Source organism: Lissotriton vulgaris, chromosome 1_1, assembly GCF_964263255.1.
Source record: "Lissotriton vulgaris chromosome 1_1, aLisVul1.2, whole genome shotgun sequence".
Classification (NCBI taxonomy): domain Eukaryota; kingdom Metazoa; phylum Chordata; class Amphibia; order Caudata; family Salamandridae; genus Lissotriton; species Lissotriton vulgaris.
In genome coordinates this window covers 2,067,224,225-2,067,251,538 of record NC_141685.1, presented here as the reverse complement: position 1 = coordinate 2,067,251,538, position 27,314 = coordinate 2,067,224,225, and the positions used below count along the sequence as shown (strand labels likewise).

At 44.6% G+C, this 27,314-nt stretch overlaps 1 protein-coding gene across 1 annotated transcript in view; it reads left to right on the top strand.

The window, feature by feature from the left end:
• The window catches only part of PIK3C2G (phosphatidylinositol-4-phosphate 3-kinase catalytic subunit type 2 gamma), a 1,914,223-nt gene that overhangs the window by 950,043 nt on the left and 936,866 nt on the right, over positions 1-27,314 (top strand). The window contains exon 11 of the mRNA XM_086920790.1: positions 15,721-15,916. Within this exon, the coding sequence (XP_086776916.1) occupies positions 15,721-15,916 (196 nt within the window). The remainder of the gene's footprint in view (positions 1-15,720; positions 15,917-27,314) is intronic.

Below are 27,314 nucleotides of genomic sequence, written 5' to 3'. Positions count from 1 at the left end.
AGCCGAGTTTCTCCATTAAGGGGCCCCGTCACTAATCATATCAAGCAGCTCATCAGCCTCCTGAACTGATCTTAAGTTATGCATTTTATTATTATGCATAACCTTCAGGAAGGCAGGAAACTTCAACTGAAATACCGCACCATGCTTCTTAAAGTCGTCTAACTTCCTTTCCAACTCCCACTGCCTATCCAGCATGGACCTAGAAAGGTCAGAATTAATTTCAAACTAGAACTCTTTGGCCTTCAATGATTTTGCTTTCAGTGCTAAGTTAAGGATCCTCTCTTTTAGAGCAAAGGTGAGAAAGTTCATTAATATCTTTCCTGGCTTGGATCTATTAGGATTCCTACGAAAGGGCTCCCTATGTACCCTTTGTATGTCACGACTCAGTGATTCTTCTGATTCCTCAAGCTGCAAGGAGACTTTAAGTAGAGAAATAATATAGGATCTGAGATCCGATCCTTCACTCCCCTCTGGGATATTCAAAAGACGCAGTATATATCTACAAGCATTCTTTTCTAATACTTCCATTCTGTCACGGAGGTCTGCCCCTTCTTTCCTTAGCAATATAATGTCCATCTTTGCCATCCTGAGATGATCTTTCAATTCACCGACGTTATTCTCTAAGTTCTCAGTCCTAGAGTTCAGCAGATCCACCTTCCTCTTCAAAGATTCACAAAAGCCTCTGATCTCTCCCTGATTGACAGAAGATACCACAAAACCCTTCTTTATGTTCTCGGATAGTGTGACAAAGTGAGCTTCCAAAGCAGTAGTTGAAGATTCAGCCGCCGGCTGTTCCTTAGGAAGATCGTTGCTGAGGGCCGCTGCTGTCTGCTTCTGGATTTGATCAACAGGGCTAGTAATAGAACTATTTGTAGCCAATACGGGCTCTGAGATTATAATCGGATTACCCTGCTGAGAGTTCTGAATAATTTCAGGCTCCATGGTTTTATCAACTACAGCAGCCCATGATAACGAAGGTGCCTTTAAAGTATTTGGACTTTCCCTGAGGGCTCCGCCCGGTGTTACAATATCAAGGACCTCCGGCTGTACCCTAAAGTATGAGCGCAATGATGGAGTGACTTAGTGTTGGGGGTTACTTTTAGAACTTCTAGGTTTAATGCATCTGCCTTTAACTTGATAGGTCTGAAAGGCTGAGCTACTAGGTGGAGCAGGAGTGAAAGGTGTAGCAAGTTGCTCAGATACGTCTTTATCAGAGCTTTGGTCGACCTAAGAACACTTATTAGAGCAGTTTCTTAGTATTAAATTGGTGGACCCAAGACAAGCCCAAAAGCCCTATTTATGTCTCTTAGTAGCCCCCTTAGGAGCAGTAATTGTTTGTGACTTCCCCTGAAATGGAACTTGTTCTTTCTGGGGGACTTGGAACTCAGGGACAGAAGCCGCCTGAAATTGCCGATTATCAGGATCCTTCTCCTTCTCCAACACTACCATTGTACCTGAATCGGATGTCGAGGCAGAGTCCACCATATTCTTGCAAGGAAGCACCTGCTGCCCTTTCTGATGCTGTCTCTGCCACTACTGACCCGAAGGTGTCCGCGAGCCACTGCTCTGCGGCCGCTCTGGAGCTCCAGGGCAGCCTCGGACCAGCAGGACAGAACGGTGAATCGCCTAGCCGCCTCTCCATGACAAATCCCCAGCCTAACGTTGGCGACGGTGTCAATATCCGCGACGGCAGCTCAGGAAGAAGCCCAAAGAAATACGGTGAGGCGGGGGCCCGGGAGGTTGAAAGGGTTTTTCGAAAGTGAATGGCAGGAATGGGAGCAAGCAGCTGCTTAACGTGCAGACGCCATGTTCTCCACACCCCAGACGAGATAGCCAGTCTATTTCTGTATTAATTCCAAGTCTGATCCTGCTCCACATAGCATATGAAACAAGTATAGCTATTTAGAGGTCAAAGTTCTCTGTATATAATGGGACTGGTAGAGAGACTCTTCGTCTCTTTCCTGACACAGGAAGGGTTGGAGAATTCAGATGTGTTAATAATCTGCCTGGAACAAATACCACTTGTTTTTATGGCTTTATAGTAATTTTCATAGTCCATTGGCCAGCACCTTAGCCTTAGATTAGTGACACAGGTGAATAGCGGTCACAGCAGGAATATTTCTTTAGTTCGGTGGAACTGTAATAATGGCCTTGCTGTATTCTGGGCAAATGCCATTCCTGGATAAAGCTTGACAAAGACTTTGGATAGCAGAGGGGATTATTACTTCTGAATTTCCCCTTCCTGGAGACTTGCTGGATCTTGAATCTGTCGGTGAAGGAGAGGTCGAGATCTTTCAGAAACATATTCTCCAGTTATTCTATACCCATGGTCCAGGAGGTGTAGAGTAGTACAGAAAATCTGCATTCTGCAGTGATTTTTACATATTCATTTAAAAAATATATTTTTATTTATACATTTTCATATTATAACATCAATAAAACATCATCATCATTTTCGCTGTATTACAGAATACATAGCAGCAGGTTGTTACAGTTTCATTATGGTCAAGTATGACATTACAGCGCTGTGGTCAATCATACAACACACACAGTAACATCGCATGGAATGCCATTAGTCCGTTGATTCAGCTAACATATAAGCAGTGACTGGACCCCAAATGTCACGTGGTCTTGAGGCTCTCTGCAGCTCTTCCACATAACAAGTAAGCTGATCACGACAATATGCGATATCCTTTAGCCAATGTGTCAATTGTGGTGCAGGTCTACTGTCCCAATGGATTGAGACCCTGCGCTTTGCCAATAATAACGCTAAGGCAACTCATTTTTGATTGCTAGCTTTAAGCTGCAACACATTTCCCAAAAGACAAATATATTAGTACATAATATAGGTTCACCCACCATTTCTGTCAAAGCCATTGTAACTTTCTCCCAGAATTCAGCCACTTTAAGACAGCTCCATGCCACATGTTGGAAATCGGCATTGTCTACAGCAATGCAAGCCCCTCAGACCATACTTATAGAGTTGTGCTGGCGTATAGTACATCTGATGAAGATATTTATAGTTAATCAACCAGAGATTTCCATTTGCAGTAAATTGACCGGTTAGTCCACAGCATGTGTCCCACTCATCCTCTGTTAGTGTGCTCATGGGGCCTAAACTACCAGCGGTTTATTCAGTCTGTGAAGCATTATATAACCGAGTAACCAATTTAGTTCTAGCTTGTGTGGTATATATGATTTGTAAAGCCGCCAGAGTAGGGGGTTCATCAGGGAATCAGGCATATGATGCCTGAATCGCAGCTCGTAGTCCACTGTATACGAATGTCAACATGACAGGCCTGTCCTCGTCCCCAATAAAGGCCTGGAGATCAATACATTTGCCATTAGGATATATATCACCCATAGTGTGCGCACCCGCACTCTGTAAATCTTTTAGTGAACCTGTTTCACTGGTCGCTGATATCTCCCCATGGTGCATCAGTGGCATTGCTAGTGCATATAGCGGTAATCTCCGGGCACGTTTCCCAAGTTCTCTCCAAGCATGAGTTGTACACTGTACCGTATCAATGTCATCCCTTTTAAACACCATAGTTTCATTTACAATCATTGCTTTTAGTGGTATTGGGCGGACCGCCCCTGCCTCTACTGCTACATGTGCTGTCTATGGTGGCACGTTTTGCCAGTAAAAGGCATATTGCGCTTGTGTACACAAATAGTATACCTGCATGTCAGGCACCCTAAACACGCTCAAAGTATATGGCAATGTTAACACCGCCCACTTAACTTGTGGCTTTTTCCCTCACCAAACTAACGTGATCAATAAGTTGCATAGTGTACTAAAAAAATGTCTCAGTATAATGGGTATGGAGACAAACAAATACAAAAATTTCGGTAGAACCACTATTTTTAGCAAGGCCACCTTGTCAGCAAATGTTAATTGTAGCCGTATCTACCTAGCGGACTTTGTGAACCCATATACTCCATTCCAATGGGTATCCCAATTCAACCTGGGTTGTGCCTGCTGTCAGAGAGATCACAACCGACTTGTTCCAGTTTATTCCCAGACCTGAGTGCCATTCAAATCTAATGTATTCTCTAATGAGTTGCTCCAAGTACACCGCCAGCTCCCACACATGTAAAACCATGTTGTCCGCATACATGGACACCGCTAATGGCCATTAATGAAAGCCCAACCCTGCTCGTGCATGACGCTGTCTCAATATACAGGCCAGTGGATCTAACACCACCGCGAATAGTAGAGGCAACAGAGGGCAGCCTTGCCTCACCCCGCGCCAAATCGGGAAAGTGTCAGACGTCCTGCCATTAATAAGCACACGAGCCATTGGATCTTTGTTCAACAACTTGATCCAGTTAGTATAGATAAACGCCACCCCCATACGATGTAACACCGCCAACTTATAACTCCAGGAGATGGAGTCAAACGCCTTTGCGGCATCGAGCAGGACTGCCGCTGCAGGCAAAGTAGGTTCCAGTAGATGCATTACTGCAAAAAGTGTCCGCAGATTGTGAGCTGTTGAACGAGTAGGGATAAATCCCGGTTGATCAGGCAACACCATTATAGTCAATAGTAATCTCAACCTAGTTTCCAGTACTTTGGCTAATATCTTAACATCAGTGTTCATTAATGACAACGGCCGACATGATTCGCATTCATCAGGTTCCTTTCCTGGATTCAGCAAGGCTATAATTAGTGCCTGGTGAAGTGTTGGGTAGCTTTTGCTGTTCGTAGGCGTCTTTGAACATGGCATGAAGGTGTGGTACCAGTATGTCGATGTACATGTCGATGTACTCTTTATAAAACTCTGCTGGAAATCCCGTCTGTGCCTGTAGCTTTGCCATTAGGCAGGGTGAATATAAAATCGCGTATTTCGGCTACCATCAGCGGGTACATTAAAAAGACTTGTTGTCCTTTTGACAATCAAACCAGAGCTATATCTTCCATGTATTGCGCTATGTCATCATCATCAGCAGTATGTCTACTGTTATACATAGATGTGTAGTAATGCAAAAACGAGGCAAGAATACCTGTAGTGTCACAGTGCCTAGTGTCCCCCCTACAATAGATTGCACTATACTATTTTTCGCCCATGATTCTCTTATTTTGTCTGCTAAGGCCCGTCCCATAATACCTGGCTGTCCAGCGCTGATAGGCTTCACCTCTGAATCTGTCAGATCATTGCATTCAGTGATTTTTGATCTAATTAACACTAATGTAATGGTATCCAACGTCTTTTCATATTGATGTTCAAGAGCCATCAGGTCTTGCTCAAGGTTTTTCATAGATCCCCTTAGTGATTTAAGCACCCCAGCTTGCAGTCCTATGCATACCATTGTCACTTTGAATGCTTCCCACAATATGCCCAAACTTTGTACTGACCCAGTGGCTTCCCGCACCCCTTCCCGGAATGCCTGGCTCTGCAGGGCAGTGGATGGCAAACTCCACTGAAACTGTTGTGGTGTGAACATGGGTATCATCATTATGAATAGCGATGTGGAGTGGTCGCAGAGCGTCCGGGGTGAGTGGATAACCGTAGTAACCAGTAAGTGTACATCACTGGTAGTCCACCAATAGTCAAGTCGAGACCAGGACTGATGCGCATAAGAGTTACATGTACCCTCCCGCGCCCCTGGGTGTCTCAACCTCCAAATATCTATGAGGGACAAATCTTGCATACCATTTTCAATAGCCTGTGCAGCTTTTTCAACTGAGGGGTCCGAATTGGAGTGGCGGTCTACCGTTGGGTTTAATACTACATTAAAATCGCCCCCACAAATGATGGCAACCGGCTGCAACCTATGCACCTTGCTCCACAGTGTCTCGTAAAAACCAGGGTTGTCAACATTAGGCCCATAAATATTAGGAATAGTCAACACCATACTGCACAGTTTCCCCTGTACTATGATATATTTATCATTATCATCTATACCCACATGTGATGCTACAAATGGGAGATTTTTTTAATTAAAATCATGACACCCCTCACATATGAGGAGTAGGATGAGGCCAATTTCACCCCAGCCCATCTAGAGGCCACTTTATCAGCTGCATGCTTGGTTAAGTGAGTTTCTTGCGATAATGCCACTTGGACGTTGTGGCGATCTAGATAGGCTAGCACCTGCCTTGTCTTCTTCAGATTGTTAAGACCTCTGACATTCCACGTTATCCATGTTATTTTACCAACTTCAGTTGTCATCAGTACTGAGTTTTATCGGGATAGTAGCTATGAACACTGTAGCTATGCTGTTTGTCATACAATGTATATTTCCATGCATTCTGTCTTGCATAATGTTGTATTTGAACAATCCCCAAACTGATCCCCCCTCCCACTTAAGCATCCCAATTATGCTAAGGAATCCTAATGTAAGTAACATAAAGAACAAGGTTACTCCTCCGTCCCGCTGTAAGAAGCTACTCCGCTCACAGCCTACAATCTCAACTATGAACTGCTTGGGTTGTACCCACATGAAGGACACTAGCTGCCCACCGACCCCCTCGTTGAAATAAGGGGGGTCATGGCCACACATATTCCCCCCAAGCACATCACACTTCAATATGACTTATTATAGCATTACGCAGAAAGAGCCTCGCTGCCATAGTGCAATGTCACAAAGAGGCAGAGTGCACTGCCGTTATCCAGCGCCCAGTTGAAAAAGAAGTATGACACAATTCCCAACTTCAATCCCTGAACATACCATGAGTAGCAGACCCACAACAAAAGACAGAAATATTGCTGAATCTTTACAATAAACGTATATTACAGTCCTAGAGTATTGTTCCTGATATCCTGTCCAACATCCAATGTCACAGCTAAGTCTCCAGGCGTATTTACATTTATGTGTCCGCTTCACTCGTTGGTGCATCAGCCTATCTGCGTTAATGTCCATTTGGAGGTACCCCCAAATAATTGTCATCACCGAAGCATCCCCTTACAGATGCAGACATTGTACAGTTCAGCCCCGTACCACTATCCCACGTCAAGGCCTCAATGCATCAGACTATTGAGATATAATGATATTGTACTTCTATAAACAAAGAGACTATACACATCAATACCAGACAGAACCAGCTTACAACCCGCAGTTTTTCAATCTTCATTGTCCGCTTCATCTCTGTCCGTTCTGGTCATTTCGCACCGTTCCAGCTGCTTTATAAACTACTTAGCGTCTTTTTGGGTTGTAAAGATTCAAGGTTTGCTACTGTGTAGTATTTTGAGACGCGTGGGGTACAGCATCGCATATTGTATCTTCATAACCTGCAGTTTCTTCTTTACCTGCTGAAATTCCTGCTGGATCTGCCACACTGCTGTCGTCAAGTCTGGAAACAGTGCCACCTCTATCCCCTGGTACTTAGTAGTGCCCATTTCCCTTGCATGGTGGAGGGCCACGTCTCTATCACGATAATTGAGAAGTTTTGCAAATATCGGGCGCTTGGGCAATCCAGGGACAGGGCGTGGCGCGAGGGACCGATGAGCTCTTTCCACAACCAACATGCTTGAAACATTTTCTGCACCCAACATAGTTTTGAGCACTTCCTCAACGTAGAGCTCCATTTTCCCCGTGTTAGTAGATTCAGGCACCCCCATGATGCACAGTTTATATTGCGACAGGACCTCGCCTCCAAATCTTCACTTTTGGCCCATAATACCTCCAGTAGTTTCTCCATCTGGGTACTGGATTCTGTGATGTTCTCCAGTTTGTCTTTAGTGTTGGAGATACGTTGCTCAGCCTCTGTTAGAGGCTACCCATGCTTGTCCAGCTTTGCCATCATGGTATCCATACGTAGATTTAGTTTATCAATTTTACTGTCAATTTTATGCAAACTTTGTTGCATGGCCAGCATCATTCTTTCCAATTTGCTGCTGCTGCCTGCTTCCGGATCCTGTCTCAGTGTCTGAGGCAGCCTGCACTTTGTTTTTTTTTAGGCCTTTAGAGTCAAACGAGAGCGTAGATTGTAGTTGTTTGTCTGTTTTACCCATCTTGTTGAATGTGGTCTCGATCGGACTTCACAATAGACACTCGTCTGCAGCCGCGAAGAGCTGTTCACCTCACACACTCCAGCGGTCCCTCACTGCCAGGCCCCGATCCGGCTGTCTCCAGCGCAGCCACTACTCAGCAGGGCCTGCAAAACTACCCTAGTGCCTCACAGCCAGCTGTGCAGGATGTTGCAGTTCCTTTGTAATCCAATGTTCAATACCACAGCGGAATGAGGTCCAGGCCCTATGTCGGTTTTAACTGGCAACCTGATGAGGGAGTCACACCGGTATGCGCCAGGCACCGCGTCTTCAAAGTCCCCTGCTTAGAGTTCTATGTTCAGGCTGTTTACGCAGCACTCCTTTCCCTCGTAGACAACACTGCCAACAAGCACTCAACAATCCCACTATGTGCAAGGCTGAATATTCATACCTGTAAGTACTCCAATCTGTGAGTCTCGGCAATTCGCACCTATGGGGGGCGTCCACACTGCTCAATGTGCGCCCCCAAACAACAGTCTGTGAAATCCAGTCTTGGCTTAGGACTTTAGTTGTAATGCACTTTCAGTGTCACTTTGTCAGAATGGCGGGACCCTTGCTGATGCGGCCTGTAAACGCACTTCAGCTGCCGATAGGCCCACGCACCCCGGCAGCGGGAATCAGTCTACCGCCAACGGCTCCTGTGCACTAAAGTAGCGCGGTACATTGGAGCGAATGCTAGGATGGATCCGGCACAACTCCACAGCGCCCGCCTGCCCCCTCAGATCAGCAGCGTCTTCGCACATCAGAAACTCTCCGGTGAATCCGGCACAGGAATCAGTCTACTGCCAACGACGCCTGTGCACTAAAGTAGCGTGTTACGTCTGAGCGAATGCTTGGATGGATCCGGCACAACTTTGGAGCGCCCGCCGGCCCCCTCACCTCAGATCAGCAGCGTCTTCGCACATCAGAAACACTCGGGTGAATCCGACACATCTCCCCAGCACCCGTAGGTCCTCACAGCTCAGATCAGCTGCACCTTTTGCTCGTCCCCAGTTATCCAGCTCGCACCGCGCCCAATATTGATCAGGAACACCGTGCTCAACTTCAAGTCCAAAGACAGCCGGACAGCTGCTCCTCCGCGGTATGCCGTCTCAGCATGCAAGTAGACCCAGCAACAGCGCAGCGATTTAGCCACTTCACCAGCAGTTAGTAGTCCACAATGGTCACCATGTTGTCGTCAGGCCTGGAAGCGGTGCTTATTAGCAGGAAATCAGCCATGTATCTGCAGAAAGCACAGTAAAAAGTGCAGCAGGCGTAGCAGACACCAAATTGTCTTCTCTCATGCGTAGATATTTAGGGGAAATGCAGGATTTTTTACGGATTGTTGCCCCAACATGCAAAGCTGCACTAACGTGCAGCCATCTTGCTTCGGGCTCGCTAGCGCTCCCCAATTTTGACGTATTCATTATCACGCTGTCAAGTGAATTTTGTACCACTGGTATTATTCTCAATTTCACGCTTTGATTCAGCCATCGAGCCAGCAAATGTCCAGCTTGGTCTCCTTGATCATATTTGTTAGAAACTGGGACCCTGGTTGACTGGGGTGGAAGCCCTGGTTAAGCCGTAACCACAATCCTAGTCAGGATAAGTCACAAACACACCCTAAATTAACCTTTTCTCACCTGCTGGTAGCTGGTCACTGAGCAGTCAGGATTAACATAAGAGGCAATGTATAACGTATTTCTGAAACACTTCAAACCATGAAAACCCAACTAAAAGATTCCACTCCAGGGTAGGAAAAGAAAGCTTAATAAACTGGAGTTATGAAGTTTTGAAGTAGCAACTTAAACATAGTGCTTAAAGGATTAAAGCACCAGGTGGGGCTATCTGGTAGCACTAGGCTGGGTCAAATCCAAAAGTTCAGGTCAACGGCGATAGAGAGCGGTTAGATACAACCCCACTGCAAAAGTATCTTAGTTGCGTCTTCGGCAGTGAGATGCAGGTTGCAGATACAGCAATGCTTCATCATCGGAGAAGAGATGAGTGGACCAGGTGAAACGATGCGTTCTCATTGATCTGTAAAGATAGGCAATGTATTTGTTCTGTGCCTCGCAACGGAGAGGATGCATCAAGAACGGAGTAAATGCGCAGCCCAGTTGGCAATGCATCTGCGTCTCTTCTCGCAACAGAGGAGATGCACCAGTTCTGAGTCCTTTGCATCTACGTAAATGCATGTATTCTGGTGGAGAAGCACTATAACCCACTTCCAAGGGCTCAGGACTGGATTGGATTCACTTGACTGGGCGGACTCACAGATGGCTGAGTCCCAGTGCTGTGGCAGGTGAGTTGGAAGTCTTTTGTATCCCTGACACTTCAATCAGGAGATAAGCCAGCACGCTCTTGGAGTGACAATCTGGGTTCAAGTGATGTGGATCCAGTCCTTCACACCAAGGCAAGAAGGGCAGCAGGTCATAACAGCAGAGCAGGAGTGCAGCGGAGTGGCAGTCATTTCAGCAGTACAGCAGTCCTTCCTGCTGGCAGTCCTTCCTCCATTGGTCCAGAAATGTACTAAGGTGGTGGTGTCAGAGGTCCAGTACTTATACCCAATTGGGCCCACTTAATTTGGGGGGAGCTTAAAAGAGATGTCTTTGAGGTACAAAGAGTCCCTCCCCATCCTGCTGTCGCTCCAGACACACTACAGGGGTGTTTGCAGCCCTTTGTGAGGTGACAGGACACAGCCTATTCAGCTGTAAGTGTGAGGCTGTGTACACCACCCCCTCCCATCCTTCCCAGAATGGCCCAGCAGAATGTGGATGTCCCGTCAAGTCACACCTAAGATCCATTTGTGTGTGGCTGACTAGAGCGAATACACAAAGGCCAGCTGTCACCCTAATACAATATGCAATTAGAGACTGACAGCAGGCACCAAATGGCTAAAGTAAGAAAACGGCAACTTTCTAAAAATGTCACTTTCAGATTTGCAATGTAAAAGTTGTGATTTTAAATTGTGATTCCAGAGACACCAAATCTGGGGGTCCTATCTCTTCCCAGTTGGAAATTACAGTTATAAATGTAATAAGATGTTGTCCTATGGGAGTGATAGGTCTAGCAGCAGTGAAAAGAAATATAAGAGCTTTTCACTGCTAGGACATGTAAAACTTAAAAGTATGTGTAATACTTTTAAATACACTGTACCCTGCCCTTGGGCTGTTCAATGCCTACCTTAGGGGTGACTTATATGTATGAAAAAAGATGGTTTGGGCCTGGCAAGAGGGTTACGTTGCCAGGTGGACATGGCACTTTAAAACTGCACACACAGACTCTGCAATGGCCGACCTGAGACATGTTTAAAGGGCCACTTAAGTGGGTGGCACAATTAATGCTGCTAGCCCAATGGTAGCATTTAATTTACTGGCACTGGCACATGCGGTGCACGTTACTAGGGACCTATAAGTAAATTGAATGTGCCAATTGTTACCTTGTTTTAAGGACAGAGCACATGCACTTTACTACAGGTTAGCAGTGGTAAAGTGCCCAGAGTCCTCAAACAAAAGCTTATTCAGCAAAAAGGAGGAAGGCAAAAAGTTTGCTGGTGACCCTGCAGAAAGGGGCATTTCCAACAGTGTTGTGTACATGGTATTTGAGTTAGGGCTCCTCACCCTCGAGAAAGTAAATCTGAATTCTGATAGTAATCTGTACAGGCAGAAAAAGAAAATAGATTTCTCCTTGACAGTGGCATAAATAGAGCTTGTCAATATAAGTGACTTCCGAATTGTCAATTTGGACAAGTAAAGTAACGATTGGTTTAAATATGTGTTTTCAAAATGTGTATCTGGAAGCTTTTATGAATAAGTATTGCTACACCTTCTTTTTGTGTTCTAAGATATGATGCTAAAACTACTCTACCTATGCAGTCTCTCTGTTGATTAGTTGATTTAGTTGGTGATAAGTGGATCGTTTGAGTGAAAGGCTATAGGTTTTTAGTAGAAAATTAAGAGAGGACTTTTGTCCATGAAAGGTTCACTGACTCTTCATAATTTGTTTGCTCATATTTGTTGTCTCTCTCCTGTTACCATTAAGAAAGTGTGCATGGAATAAGACAAGGAACACAAACAGAAAACACTGGTCAGGAAAGCAGAAGTTGTTCAGGACCTGGTGTCCACAATGGAAGGAGGATAGGGATGAGAGTTGGGAGTAGTGAAGAAATTTGTATTTGAAGAAGTATATTATTCTCATTAGCACTTGACATGAACTTTATGCAGTTTGGTTTGCTCTCTGTCAGTCTTTCCAATGCATGTTGCTTTTAAGCTTATATGTGGTGGGGGAGGTCTCTCTGACTAATATTATGGTTTCAGCAGTCTCCTGGTTGGCAAATAGGTATTTAATCCATCCAAAGTGTTATGGTTCTGTTGAATGCTCCTTTAATGGGGGTCTGACTTCTCATTACACACAAATGTTGATTGAGAAACATAGTATTGTTTCCAAAGTGGTGGGCCTCTGTCTCTGAGCTATGACGGACCCTGAGGGTTGATCATGTTCAACAGGAGATGGCAGTGAGTATTAAGATTATATGTACATGGTTTCCAGGTGGCCAGGAAACATTCCTACTCTTCTTGGTCCTGGTACACCCTTGTTAAACAGTATATGAATATCAACATTGCAGCCTGGTTTCCTGGGTCAAAATGTGATGTCTAATTTCCATAGCATCAGAAGCAGTGCTAAGAACCTCTTCCTAAGGATGTTTGTCTTCCCGGAGAAGTTGGAATTCTATAACCCTTCTATTGAAAGGGCCCTTTTTATTTAGTGCAAAATACAGAATAGCTATCCCCAGCTGGTGTTTCAGTATCTAAGTAATTTCTGGCCTTGGCCCATTCTGTTGTTGTGAGCATAGCCTATGTGCCCCCTGAAATTAGAGCGCTGCGGTAAAGGTCATATCCAGGAGTTTTCTTAAATATTCAAAGAGGAAAGATGACATATCCTCTCCTTTGTCCCTTGGAGGACTGTCAAAGGGCCAGATGTATTGAGCTAAATTGCGATCGCAAATGCTGAAATTCACAGAATTTCAGCGATTGCAATTTTGCTGTGTGCAATGTAGCTAAGTAAAAACCTACTCGCAAAATAAGGAATCACAAAAATTGTGATTCCCTACTTTGAGCATGCATTTAGAGAAACACAATTTGCGATTGCTTAAATGCTATGCTAGTAGGCATCGCAAATTGCGATATTGCTGTAAGGAATCACAAATTTCCACCAACTTTTATTTGGTGGTAATTGGCGATTTCCTAGAAAAAAGTACTTTTTGCTTTTTTCAAAGTGCCATGTGGCACACATACCTGCCCATGTGCTGAATGTTCCACAACACCAGCAGTGGCGTCCATTGCCATGCTAAACTGCAATATGCTGGCTGGCATATAACACACTCTATGAATATATTTCAAATAAACGAGTCAAAATCTCCCATTAGTAAAGATGTCTTATGTTTTCTGGCAGCAGTATGCCAATTGGCCATGTAAAATCTCAAATCCAAGACTTTAGCCCATCTGGTTCTGGCCTAGGTCACCCGGGTGCCTGCTCCAGTTACTATCATATTACACATTATGGCTGCAAATGTTTTGGGATAGTGATTATCAGGTAGTAAATGCCTGCAGTTCTGCTGGCATTGAAGGATAGGCCTCATACATAGCATTACAGAGTCTTATATACATCAACATCTGAAGTGCCGATCTTGAAGAACCATCCAAATTACCCGTGATGTCTTAAACCTACTGTTGAGGAACAACCACCGTACTTAGCTCAAAGTTTGATCACTCTTGTTTTCCTGGTTACCTTCATCCGAGGGCTCTTGACCAAAGGGAACCAAGGGGATTATATCGCCTCCACCTCGCACACTGATGCCGGTTTTGCCTGTGCCCAAAATGTGCACTTGATAAGAAGTATTTCTTTAGGATAGTATATATTCTTCAGCGCATTGAGGCAATGGGGAAATTAATTGGGATTTTATTTTAGTAATGTTAAATGTGATGTGAATCTTTATGTAGAAGCAACAGATGAGTCACTATGCTTTTTAAAATATTTTTTACTGTTGTGATGTACGAATTGCGTGATACTTTTCATGGTGTGAATTCTATTTCTGATATTAATGAATAAACTGATGCTAAATAATTGAGATGAACTGTGGTAGTCATTCATACCTTTCATATGAGGCCAAATTGTAAATTGAATAGTGGAATAATCTACCAGAAAACTATGTTAGAGTAGTGATAATGTTGTAAAAATGGCCACATGAGAGGTGGAGACATCACAATTACTCCTTATTCTAAAAAAAATACAGTAGGTTTGCTTTCAAGTGTACTGAAAATTATTTCGCTAGTAGCAGGTCCCACGACCCGTGTTTAGCGGAATGATATATGTGCAATAAGTGATGCCATCTTGCTAAAGTGCACAGAGAAGGGAGCAGCCTGAGGATGGCAGACAACGTGATTGGGTGACTGGTGTAAAATTGCATGCAATAGCATTATCTGGGTAATCTATTTTTTTAAATGAAAGATATGAAAACAGCACTATATAAGTTTCAACTGATATAAACTTTAGAGACATTTGTGGCATAGATCGCTTGATGCAAAAGGTGGAGTGGCAGTGGCCAAAGGGTTGCAGAAACCGACTGCACACGCAGTTATGGTTGGCTTATTTTGTACCACCCAAACGAGTGCCAATTCCTTGTTTACCGTGTGGCCCTTTGGCAACTTTGCTATTCCATTGGAGTGTGGATGCACCATCGAAGGCTGTTCATGGGTCCCACCTTTTCACCATGACTCTAATGTCAATGTGTTCCCTTAGGATTGCAATGGAATAAACTGGACTAACTTTATACATAAGTAGATGTACAAAATGTGTCTTCATTTATTCCATTGAAATACACACCGAGAAGCCGTCTTGTAACAATACCAAGATCACTCTCTAATAATGCTGTTTTCTTTTTAAATTCTTGTTCTCAGGTTGGTACAAATTGACCCGTAGCTGCTTCCAAAGCAGATTTTCTATGCTTGCAGTTTGCAATTCATGTTGGTCTAATGGGTATCCCATTCAGGATTACTTCTGTGTGGGAGTTTTGCAGTTGCTTGCTATTTCTGGATGCGGTAAGCATGGAGAAAAGGCTCGTCCTACAGCCAAGACCCGTTCTTCTCGAGCTGGACTGCAGTTCCCTGTGGGCTGTGCTCCCAGGCTGCTCTGTATAAAAAGCTGCGCTAAGTGTGTCTGCACAGGTTCTGTAGTCTATTTAGCTGCAGTTCCTTACCACCGAGATCCTTGATCTGGCTGGGAACATTGCCTGGGACAGCAATAAGGCATGCATCCTCCCAAGGCACCTACAACTCGCTGTCCCCACCGACGAGCCCAACAAACGGCTAAGCAGAGTCAGCATGCTCAGGGTGGAGATCCACAAGGCAGGGGGCAAAGTCAGCAAGGGAAGCATCACAGCCAGACTTAAAATGCCTGGATACATAGGTGCATGAGTTCCCTCATCGGTGATTAGCCGCTATATAGAAATCCAGATTGATTTATTGATTGATTGATTGATTAGCCCTGTGCTCAAAATGGTTGAAGTCCTTCCTTGCCATAAACTCTACCCTAAATTTGAACCGCTCTCATATACTCCCAAAAATGTTCTTTGGTTGAGTATTCTATTGTCTGAAAAGCACAGATGGCAAATGTCATTGTAATGTTCCTGAACTGTTAGGCTATTGGAATGCTTCTTCTTGTAATTTTGATATCTGTTTATTTTTGTAAGGAAACTTGGAAACCGCTGCCATTGTGCTATCCAAAGCCATCTCTAACCTTATCTACATCTACAGTCGAAGCTTTGATACAGACTTTCAGACAGAGGCTGTGCCTAGCAGCATTGAATGCTCAGAGACAAAGGCGGATTCACGACTAAGTTTCACTTTATATTCCGGACATAATATTCCAGAACAGTGGACAAAAAGGTAAGAAAATGAAATATGCGACTGCAACACAGATAATCAAATATGTTACACAATGTCAAATAATTCCTTCTCTCATACCATGTTTCCATTAAGGATATATTTATATTGCAAAATTCTCTTGGTGTGCATTTTTGGGAATGTCTGCCATGGTAGAGTAATGTAAAACAGAGTGTATTTCCCCTCTATTGGAATTAAAAGCAACTTAACATGCAAATGAGACAATGGGTTCCATTTTAGGACCTTCAAAGCCCTTAGATACCTATATAATTGTTGCTGGGATTCTGTTTGGAAACAGAAATGTGTCTTGTCAGAACAGAAAGTATGGACTGAGTTTCTCTACTATATCAATACCCGTAGGTCCAAATCTGACTAGCTCACAGTGCCTTACTAGAATTCCTAACCTTTCCAGAGTAATAGGCAATTTCGGCAAACATAGAACATGAACCTCTGGTCCCCAAGTGAACCATGAAAATAGATCATCGCCTTCGTTCTCATTCATGCATGTCCAAAGTTAACAAAGGAAAGACACAAAGGAAGTTTACAATATATTTATTGAAACTATCATAGTCTATTTTGAAGCACTTGTGCTGCGATTAAGAAACAGATACCACTGAGCAATGTAGTCAACATTACTAGCAGACTGTATACAATGAAAAGCTTGGCAGCTAATATATATATTTAGGCCTGCCCTCACTATCTTCGTTTAGGGATCTATCACTGATCTTTGGGATTAGCACCGGATCCCATACTTGGCATGTGTAATTAGATAGTCTGCATCATGGGTGTAAACTCAGTTTACGCAAGGCTGCTGCCTCCTTTCCAAGACTGGTCTCCTTGCTGGAATTCTTCTCTCTGCTCTCCGAATGGGCGAGACATGTTATATGATAAAAACTATTTTGTTATAAAATTGCTGCTGTGCTATTGTGATGTGTCAAAAAACAGAAGGGGATGTTGCTGACCAGGCACAAGAAAGTAGTACATCATGTTGTTCAGCATTGTGCGAAATGTTCAAAATAAATCCCCAAACGAGTCACTGAATAACAAATAATATGTGCAATGTATTCCTAAAATAATATCATGTCACAAAACCAAATGTGTTATGTCTAGCTAGGCAAAGCCAACTTCGCCTAACTGAGCTGATATGTCCAACCAAGGAACCAAAGGAGAACCAAAGTGGGCGTAGAATAGATAACACTACATAGTCACTTACCCTACAGTTTACATTCATGTGATTTTTAAAGACTTTATGCTGATCCGCAAACGTTTAAAAAAAGTATGACATTAGCTCCTTTTGGGTTAATTCTGTGTTGGGTGACTACTAATCTTAGATGTGTATCTTTAAGTTAACCTCTACACTACAATTGTGTTTACAAAGTCAAGGTTTTCACCAGCATTTGAGTTGTGTGATTGTACGAATGGTGGGTATGTTCAGTAAAATACAATGTAAATAATGTAACAGAGGTATAGAAAAACTGAAAACTTTACAAAATATCAAGTGTTCACAGAATGTTATGTGTAGGAAAGCCTGGATGTCCACCAACTACCTCAAATTGAATGGAAGCAAGACCGAGGTGATCGTAGTGGGGGGGAACCCATCTGTTTGGTCGTCGGCGTGGTGGCCTTCATGCTTAGGCGAGGTTCCAACACCCTGTCAAGAAGCTAGGAACCTTGGAGTCTGGCTTGGTGCTGACCTGTCCTTTGGACCTCAGATAGGCCGTGTGGTGGGTGTCTGCTTCAGCGTCCTAAAAAGTCTGTGGAAGATCTTAGATCTCCTTCCTACGTCAGCCAGTAGGACCTTGGTGCATGCCCTCGTCACATCGCGCCTGGACTACGGCAACTTGCTGTATCTGGGAGCAACCAGTAAGGCAATAAATCGCCTCCAGGTGTTGCAGAATGCGGCAGCCCACCTCATTCTAAAATTTTCCAAAAGATCGGCCTCCAAAGCTGCCCTTCAGACCCTTCATTGGCTGCCAGTGAGGAGTAGGGTCGAGTTTAAGGCCCTTTGCACTTGCCATCGCATCCTTACTGGGAAGGCGCCAGCACCGGTCCAGAACCTGGTCACCAGATACGTGCCCACGCGCGCCCTTCGATCCTCCTATGGAGGCCTATTAAAGGTCCCTAGAATAAGAAGGGCTCGCATGGGAGGTAGATCTTTCCGCTACCTCGTGGCGAAGAGCTGGAATGCCTTACCTCTGGACCTTCGCCTGGAGTCATCTGAACCCAGCTTCAGGAAGAAGCTAAAAACATACCTATATACACGGTAACCGAGCAGACTCTGCGGTCCAGTCTGCATGAGTTCTTCTGTCTTAGCGCGGGGACACGCCATCTGAGCGTAACCAGGCGCTTTATAAAACTCCCTTATTATTATTATTATTATTTGTCATCTAAGGCACTGACAACTTGAAAGCTTGCTTTGTAGTTGAGAAGATCAAGACATGAAACAATTGACCCAAAATCACGATCCCAATCACAACAGAGTGAGTTTTTGATATCTGAAATGCCTTTCTCATTAAAGTATTACATTGTGGAAAAGATCAGCAGGCCTTAACCACACAATCTGACTAAAGAATTACATGCACCCCTTAAAGGAGGATAAACAGTGGACTTAGATGCCTACATAAGGAAGAAGATTAAAGACATCTACAGGACTGAAGCAATCCACATTCTAATCGATTCAAGAAATATTCTATAAAACATCTCAGATCCAATACTAAACAGTGAATGGGGAAGAGCTACTGTGAGACTGCTTGCTGAAGGAGAGAATAAGGAATACGAGAAGGAATAAACAATGTAACACCCTCCTATTATTGCCCAATTCGTTTTTGTTGGCCTTGTGACTCTATGCGCTTCACCACTGCTAAAGTGATTGTGCTCTCTCCTTTAAACATGGTGAAATTGGCTAACGCCTGATTAGCAGATTTAATTCACTTATAATTCCCCTGTATTGTAGTATAGCAAATACCCAAAGCCTGTAAATTAAATGCTACTAGTAGGTCTCCAGACCTTATTGTGCCACCCACTTAAGTAGCCCCTTAATATATGTCCCAGCTTGTCCATTGAGCCTGAATACAGTTTTCAACTGTAATTACACTTGGCAATGCAACCCTCTTTCCAAACAATAATCTCCAAGTATGTAGCATATGTCACCCCTAATGTAAGATTGTCTTATTACATTTAATAAGTGCTAACTTTTGATTGTAGGAGCTGAGCTGCAAGATGGCCGCTTGCTAGTGTGGCTCTGCTGGCCGAGCTTGGCATCTGACAAATATCTGGACCCAACTGCTAATCCGGGGACAAAAAGCAGTCAACCAGATGCAGAAATAACGACTGAACAGGCAGCGTGAAATTCTACTGTGGAGAACTAAGTGGTGGGAAGAAAACTGTGGCGGAACTGCAGCGCCCGCCTCCGGCCGAAGTGCTCAAAATGGCAAAAGCACAGTGAGGAAGAAACATAATTATACTCACAGCAACTGACGGGATGGCAGTCCGGCGCAGCCTGCAGAGGAACATTGATGAGTTTGCGGTGATCGGCAGAGACGCCGGGCGGTTCAGCTGAGGACCACTGCTGTGTGCAGTCCATGCAGGCAAGATCGGGTGGGTGAGCGGCTGTCGCGCGACCCGCCTGGACCCCCTGGAGTTTGCTGGAGTAGCTTGGGAGGCCTGAAGTGCAGAGTGGATACAGGTGCCAAGACATGACAGGGCAGTCAACCTCCCCGGTGCCCAATTGCCGGCCCGAGACCTGTGAGGCGAGAGACACCCCGCGAGGCACTCGCGCGGATGAGACGGAGGCGCGAGCGGAACACCTTCAGCTGTACGCTGAGCAGGAGTAAACAACCAGGTAAAAAACACCATTGCAGATCGAAGTGAGGATAAGGGCCCCAGTCAAACCAGTGTGAGGGCGCAAATACTGGCTGAAGAACTACTTCCGCAGCGTAAACAAGCTTAACAACAAGGAGATTGACACCACTTGGGCATCACAGTGCTCTCTTTCACATACCGCACTCACAACAGTTAAGAAGCAGAGAATCCATAGAGACCAGCTGGTGGCAGTGGCCAGCGGGGACAACACTTGCTACTGATGCTGCGCTGAACATTTTTTGTACAGCTACACAAGTAGGGGTGAAGGACTGACTACCTCCATCAGCTACGATACGCTGCAAGAAGCAGTGCAGAGGAGGTCACCGATCACCACGGAAATGGTGCCCTGGAATTAGTAAAGCAAAAACTAAGAGCGTGGTGTGCTCTCCCTGTCGCACGCCAGTGAGGGTTGGGGACTGGGGGGCCAACAACCAAAGAGCCGCTGCTCACTAACTGCAGAGGTGTGTGACTAAAAAACTCCTGCCAACAACAACAGAAAGAGCAACCGCAATACACTGAGGCGAGCGCAACCCGAATTAGGCATGCACAGAAAAAGTGCTGGATGTCATCAAGGCATGCAACGAAGACCACGAAGTGAAGTTCAGGAGGAACAATGTCCGAATTATGGGAATACCAGAATCCACAAACAAAACGAACATGGAAAAATGTGTGGAGGGCCATTAAGCGATCTCTTCAATAAGGAGCTATTGTCAACGTTACTTGTGGAATGCGCACACCAAACATTAGGACCCAGATCATCCCCGGGAGCTCCACCTAAAATGATCCTGGTTTGTCTGCTCAACTTCAGGGACAGGGGTACCATCTTGAGAGTGGTCAGAGAGGTTGGGAAACTGCGGCACTAGGGAAACAGCATCATATTCTACCCAGACATTGCCCAGGCAGTGCAGGCGGCACAACGAGACAGTTAAAGGAATTAGAAACTTTTCACGCTTCATGTGTAGAAAATTATAAATTATATATAAGGTTTGTGGGCTAACAACAACGTTCACCTTGGTCTGCACATACTCTGGGGAAACGGAGTGTATATCATCGCAGTGGAGAGCTAACCAGACCTCCATTAGCTTATCTCCGCCCACCTCTGTCCGATCAGGCTCCGGCTGTGAGTTAACGTCAGGGATCACGGACAGCAGTGTGAGGTTTGACTCGATGGTACTCTGAAGAGCACCGACCCCTGTACTGAGAAGGAGGGGTTCGGCTGGGCCGGAGCTGGACTGGAGGCACAGGGAACAGCCATCGGACCGCTGCGACTCCCGGAAGTAACTGATTTAAGCTTGATCCGTCAATTTAAACTGCAGTCTGGGGAGCGCTGCCCCAGATCAAAGGAAGAAGGGTCCGGCTAGGCTGGGTCATTAATGATCACAGCGATAACACCGGGGATGCAACAGCTATATAATGTGGCAACGATCATTGCACCAGACACAATCTTTTTGATATCTGTTGTTGAAGCCCACAACCCAGTTTGGGCTCCTCATGCGTAACCCATTATGTCAAGTTGCCTCACACCTACATAGATTTATTTATACAGACGCATTGGCTACTCCAATTGGAATTCAGATTTAATGGTACATTTATTCTAACTTTTATTTTCACTTCTATTGTGTTGAAACTTCCCACTAAGCTCGACTGGTAACAGCCTTGAGACACAAACTCGCAAAATGGCCGCCCACACAACTTACATTTGTCAGGGGTCCGCCTCCTGCCGGTGCTCACATTAAGCAGAGCGCATTATCGACCCCTATGGCAGCAAAGCACTATAAGTGAAAAAGGACTAAAAGCATCGACAGAGGAATGGAAAGCCAAACAGGACTACCCAGGGCTCTGCATAGTTAATGGAAAAAGACATGGGACTACATGGCTGACTATGGTGCTTTTGCCAAATGAGGCGGCCATATTGGACTGACTCCCCACAGTGGAACAGACTCTAATCTATGACCATAGATCCCCCATCTACTCATTTCAGGTCAGAATTTCTCTATAAACTTCCACTAATCTGTTCTATTTTATCTTTATTTCTCTCTGATTACCCCGCCCTCCCCACACCCAACACCCCATTTCCCGCCCAGGCGCATTCAATATTTGTACTAGAACCAACACCCTTTTTCCCCCTTGCCCAAAACCCAGATACCACCACAGTTGCCCCTTCGCCCTCACTACCACCCACCACCCGACCCAAGCCCATCAAACTGCTTTACACTGCCCCCCCACGAGCCACACACACACATACTGCACCATAAAATCAAATCAATAGAGCTGGATCCATTATGGAGCTCACAGGTACACATACCTACACCCTCATCTACCCCCCCAACCTCTCAAGAAAATCAGCCAAAAGATTTAAGCACAATCTGATAAAACTTCACCCTGAAACACCCTTTGCTTATCCCTACTTCTCAACAAACAATGGGCATTCAACAGCGGATATCAACTTTCACACTAAACGAAGAGCACAATGGAGGCAAACATTCCTAGCCTTATTTGTGATCTCCTCCGCTAGAAAAACCACACATGGTCTAGTTAATTATATCTCCCCCTCACATCTCTTCCAAGCGACTGCAACCATCACCATCTATAATAACTGATCCATCCTCATGCAGTCCACTGACCGCAGTCTAAATCTCTTGGATAACATCTTCCCCATTATCAAGTAACAAATTTCTAAACCCATCTACCTCAATTTCATGAACTTGATATTAAATGAGGTAGCCCCACTTCAACTAAAGAGAGTCTCCAGAAAAGACTCTAAACCTTGGTACAATGGAATACTCAGTGAGGATAGACGATCTCTCAGAATAACTAAACGCACATGGAGATCAACCCCATCAGCCAATCACCTCAAGATTCTAAGGAAGAAGAGAAATGCATTTTACAGAAAGATCAAGCACACAAAAGCTGACTTCTTCAGCTGCCAACTAGACCAGACAAAAAATCGTCCCAAAAACATTTTAAATTAATCGAAACCCAATCTAACGATACACCTCATTGTTCGCAAGATAAAGCATGCCCACAAGCCGATTGTGAAGAATTTGCTTCTTTCTTCACTTAGAAGACTGACAGCATCAAGAATGACCTTCTCAATGACCTAATCCTACACTCTGGATCACTGGTGAAAACCTTCCCATCGGTTCCACACCAAATCCCATCAAAGTTTAACCTAAAAAATAATGCATCCTGATCATCCTATACTACTTACAGTGAAGAATCTATTTGCAAAATGCTTAGTACCCTGAATCCGGCCAATCGTTTCACCGATGCTCTCCCCACAAATGCTGTTTAAGAATTAACCCCATTGCTTCTACCTCTCTGGACCAGGATCATAAATAGCTCACTACGACAAGGTTGCATCCCAGACATCCTCAAAGCCGGGCAGGTATCACCCATTCTAAAGAAACCCGTGGCCGACCCTACGGATCTAAACAACTACCACCCTATAACCAACATTCCCACCTTGTCCAAACTATTAGAAAAATGTGTACATCTCCAGCTAATAAGACATATTGATCACTTTGACCTACTTAACAAATACCAATCAGGTTTTCGATCAGCAGGTCATAGCACTGAATCAGACATGACACATATAATTGACGATACTCTACAAATCCTTGATCAGAATGGAGCTTGCACACTCATCTTGCTAGACCTCTCCTCAGCCTTTGATACAGTCAAACATGAGAACCTGATAGATCTTCTGAAACACAGAATGGGATTAGCGGGGTCAGTGCTAAACTGGTTTACCTCATTCTTCCAAAACAGGTGTCAACAATTCAAGGTCAACAACTTCCTGTCCAAACCCGTCCCAGTAACTTTAGGAGTCCCACAATGGTCCTCCTTATCCCCGACACTGTCCAATCTGTTCATGGAACTACTCACTGAAATTCTTCAAGCGTCTATCGTTCAATATCACATGTACGCTGATGGCACACAACTATACCTTAAGATCCATTCCCTGGAAGACATATAATTGCTCAACACAATGCTTGGAAAAACCCAGACATGGTTGGCAGAAAACCATCTCAAATTGAATGCCCTAAAAAACAAATTCCTTCTAATCGCTCCGCCTGCCCAAGTTCCCATAATGCAATACTGGAACAAAAAATTTACTGCGCTCAACGGCCAACCAACCATCGTAGACTCAGCTAAATCACTGGGAATAACACTTGACAGAAACCTCAATATGCAAAAACACATTAGCAACACAACAAAAGGAGCACACTTTCAGATAACCACATTAAGGAAGCTGCTGGAAAACGACTTTAAGCAGGCAGTACAAGCTCTAGTCATACCTAGAGTGGAGTACGGAAGTGTCTCTCTCTGTGGCCTGCCCAAAGCTACAACAGCCCCTCTAAGAGCTGCAATCAATACTGCAGCGAGACTCATTATTGGCTCTAAAAGAAGTTCTTACATCTCTCCGGACCTAAAATCCTTAATTTGGCTACCTTTTGAAGCCAGAATTCATTTGAAAATAGCATGTATGACTCACAAAGCTATGCACCACAAGACACCCAGTTACGTGGTACAGAAACTGACGCTCTCTGGTGGGATCAGATCCTCAAGAAGTGCAGACAACCTGCTATTGAAACCACAAAGATTCAACAAGAAGAAAACATATAACCAAACCTTTTCTGGGTTGGCCCCCATAATCTGGAATGCCCTTCCCCCTTAAACTAGACTTAATCCCTCCACTGCATCTTTCAAAAAAGAAGTGAAATCGATTCTCATGGCTAATATCACCTGAGCATAGATTAAAGAAACTGTGTGAGAAACGTACCCTCGCTACTGAACTTTACTATGCCAACTGACCATCCAGGCATTCTAGACATGTCTACCTTTGGCCAGCCTCATCCGGAAACGGGATGTGATGTACCTTATTACTTTGATTTTTTATGAGATGTTATGTATATGCGATCTCACCTGCATTTAACTGATGTGCAAAGAAAGATACTTTGTAACCCAGGTTCTCACTTGTAAAGCTCTCTGATATCCACAAGGGTCTGTATAAAAACTTTCCAAATAAAAAAAAAAATACATTAAAAAAAATGCACCCCAACAGCGCTCAAGTAGCCATGAGAAGTACAACTAGTCACACAGTCAGCTAAGTGACAATGACCAGTGATACCCATGTGTTTGGCTAAAGGTGCTGGTGGGAGGAGCTGTAAACACTTTCCAGATTTCTGACTGTGTTCATGTAAATGCTTTTGGGTAATCCTATTGATGCTCAGACACCATTTTGCATTGTGGCACAGCAGTATGCCCTCAACCTCACGCCCCCTCTGGGATGATTCCCTTCAGCCTCACTTGTTGTGGGTTTGTTTCTTCTGGGGTGGGCGGATCTGGCTACTCAACCTGATTTTGGGGTTGGAGTGGGAGGGGGGGTGCATTGGGAATGTTATTTTTTGTTCTTGTATTTTTACAGTGCAAATCATATTTTTTACTGGTCCGTATGGAAGGGGGAACCACTTGCCGCAGTCCAGCTTTCGCTGTCACACATTACGAGGGGTCATACTGAGAGTTCTGGAGTTATCTCAAACACTGGTATTTTTTGGTCGCGATAGAGTCAACATTTTTCCACAAGCCTAATTTCTAAATTGTCATGCATCACCTGGAATGTGCATGGCCTTAATGACCACAGAAAGCTACGGCTGGTGCAGTCATATCTCATGCGACATGCGGCTGATGTGTGCCTCCTACAGGAGACCCACCTAAGGGGTACAACGAGCGAACAATTGAAATTCACTGGATAGAGCGAGCTCTATACATCCTGTTATTCCAATTACTCGAGAGGGGTGGCAAGGTTGATCAAACAAGGAACTCCCTGGCAAACACTTAAGGTAGTCAGCGACTCAGAAGGACGTTATCTACTAGTATTGGGGACACTATTTCACCACTGGGTCCTCATCGCAAATATATATGGCCAAATGTGGACAATCCCACCTTCTTTCAGAGGGTATGGCACCACATTCAGTCTATGGGAGATGCTGCAATACTCTGGGGCAGAGACTTTAACACTGTACTCTCGTTAGAGGAGGACAGGGTTGGTACTTCTCGCTCACATCACCCACAGGCCGCTGCAGTGCTGAAAGGATTGATTGCTGAATATAACTTAGTAGACTCCTGGCTGGTGTTCCATCCCAACACACAGGCACATGTATCACACAGCAACATTTAGCATAGTCCAGAATAGACTTCTGGCTTACATCTCAAGACCTACATTCCTGGATCTTGGAAGCGGACCATTATGCCCGCATCCTATTGAATCACTCACCAGTCACACTGACTCTTCAGATACCCAAACGCTACATACAACCTTTCACATGGCGCCTACCACTTAAGGCTCTGCTGGATGTGTCTTTTAGGCAAGAGATTCACGAGCAGATTACAAGCTACTTTAAACATAAAGTGTGTTCCGTAGAGTCCGTTGGAGTGCTATGGGAGGCATTTAAGGTGGTCATCAAGGGGCACTCCATAGCGGGACAGAACAGGGTACTCCAAGACATATGTGGCAGTTTAGGTAGGCTTGACTTCGTGTTGCATGCCCTGGAGGCACAATATTTCACAACACCCTCCACTACGACACTGGGGAACATTCGTAGTAAACTAACTGAATACCAGGAAGATGCAGACTGAGAGATCACATTTTTACACAAATATGCAACTGCGCATTGATAAGGGGAGAGAGACCGGGCAGAAAAGACACTTGCAAATCTCCTGCACCCAGGGGATCCTCTTTTATCACTGTACTAAATAACCCGGCAAACAGCTTGGTGCACTCTCCGTCGGATATTCTTGCTACTATGTGGGATTTCTATGCACAACTATATACATCTCAAATACGTCCATCAGATTCGGTCCTAGAAGATAATTTTGACTCCATAGAGCTTTTGTGGTTTAGTAGAGCACATCGAGAGTACCTAGACATTCCATTCACAGTGGAGGATGTACAAAGGGCCATCGGTAATATGTGTGGGCAGATAAGGCTTCATGTGCGGATGGCCTTACCGCTAAATTTTACAAAAAATACTTTGAGTTGCTTGCCCCTCATCTCCTGGCAGTATACCAGGAAGCCTTGCAGGAGGGGATCCTTCCTGGAACGATGCGCAAGGCTATTACAATTACCCTTCTAAAACCAGATAAGGACCCCAACAAAGTGATTCATATCGCCCACTCTCACTAATCAATTAAGTTTCCAAGATTTACACAAAACTATTATCCACATGGCTTCAGCCATTCTTACCATTATTAGTCAGGCCGGACGAATCCGGTTTTGTTCCGGGTCGCTCGACCTCACACAATCTGCGAACACTATTTGGGCTGTTGCACTGCCTCGCCCCACATGTATCCGCGATAGCGGCACTTCTAGACGCCACTAAGGCATTCGATTAGTTGGAGTGGGGATTTTATTCCTGCTTCTCAGACGACTAGGCATAAGTCCGCTATTTATCCAGTAAGTTCAGCTTCTTTATACCTGACCCACTGCAAGGTTACAGGACTATGGTTTTATCTCGGAGCCAATAGCTATCACACG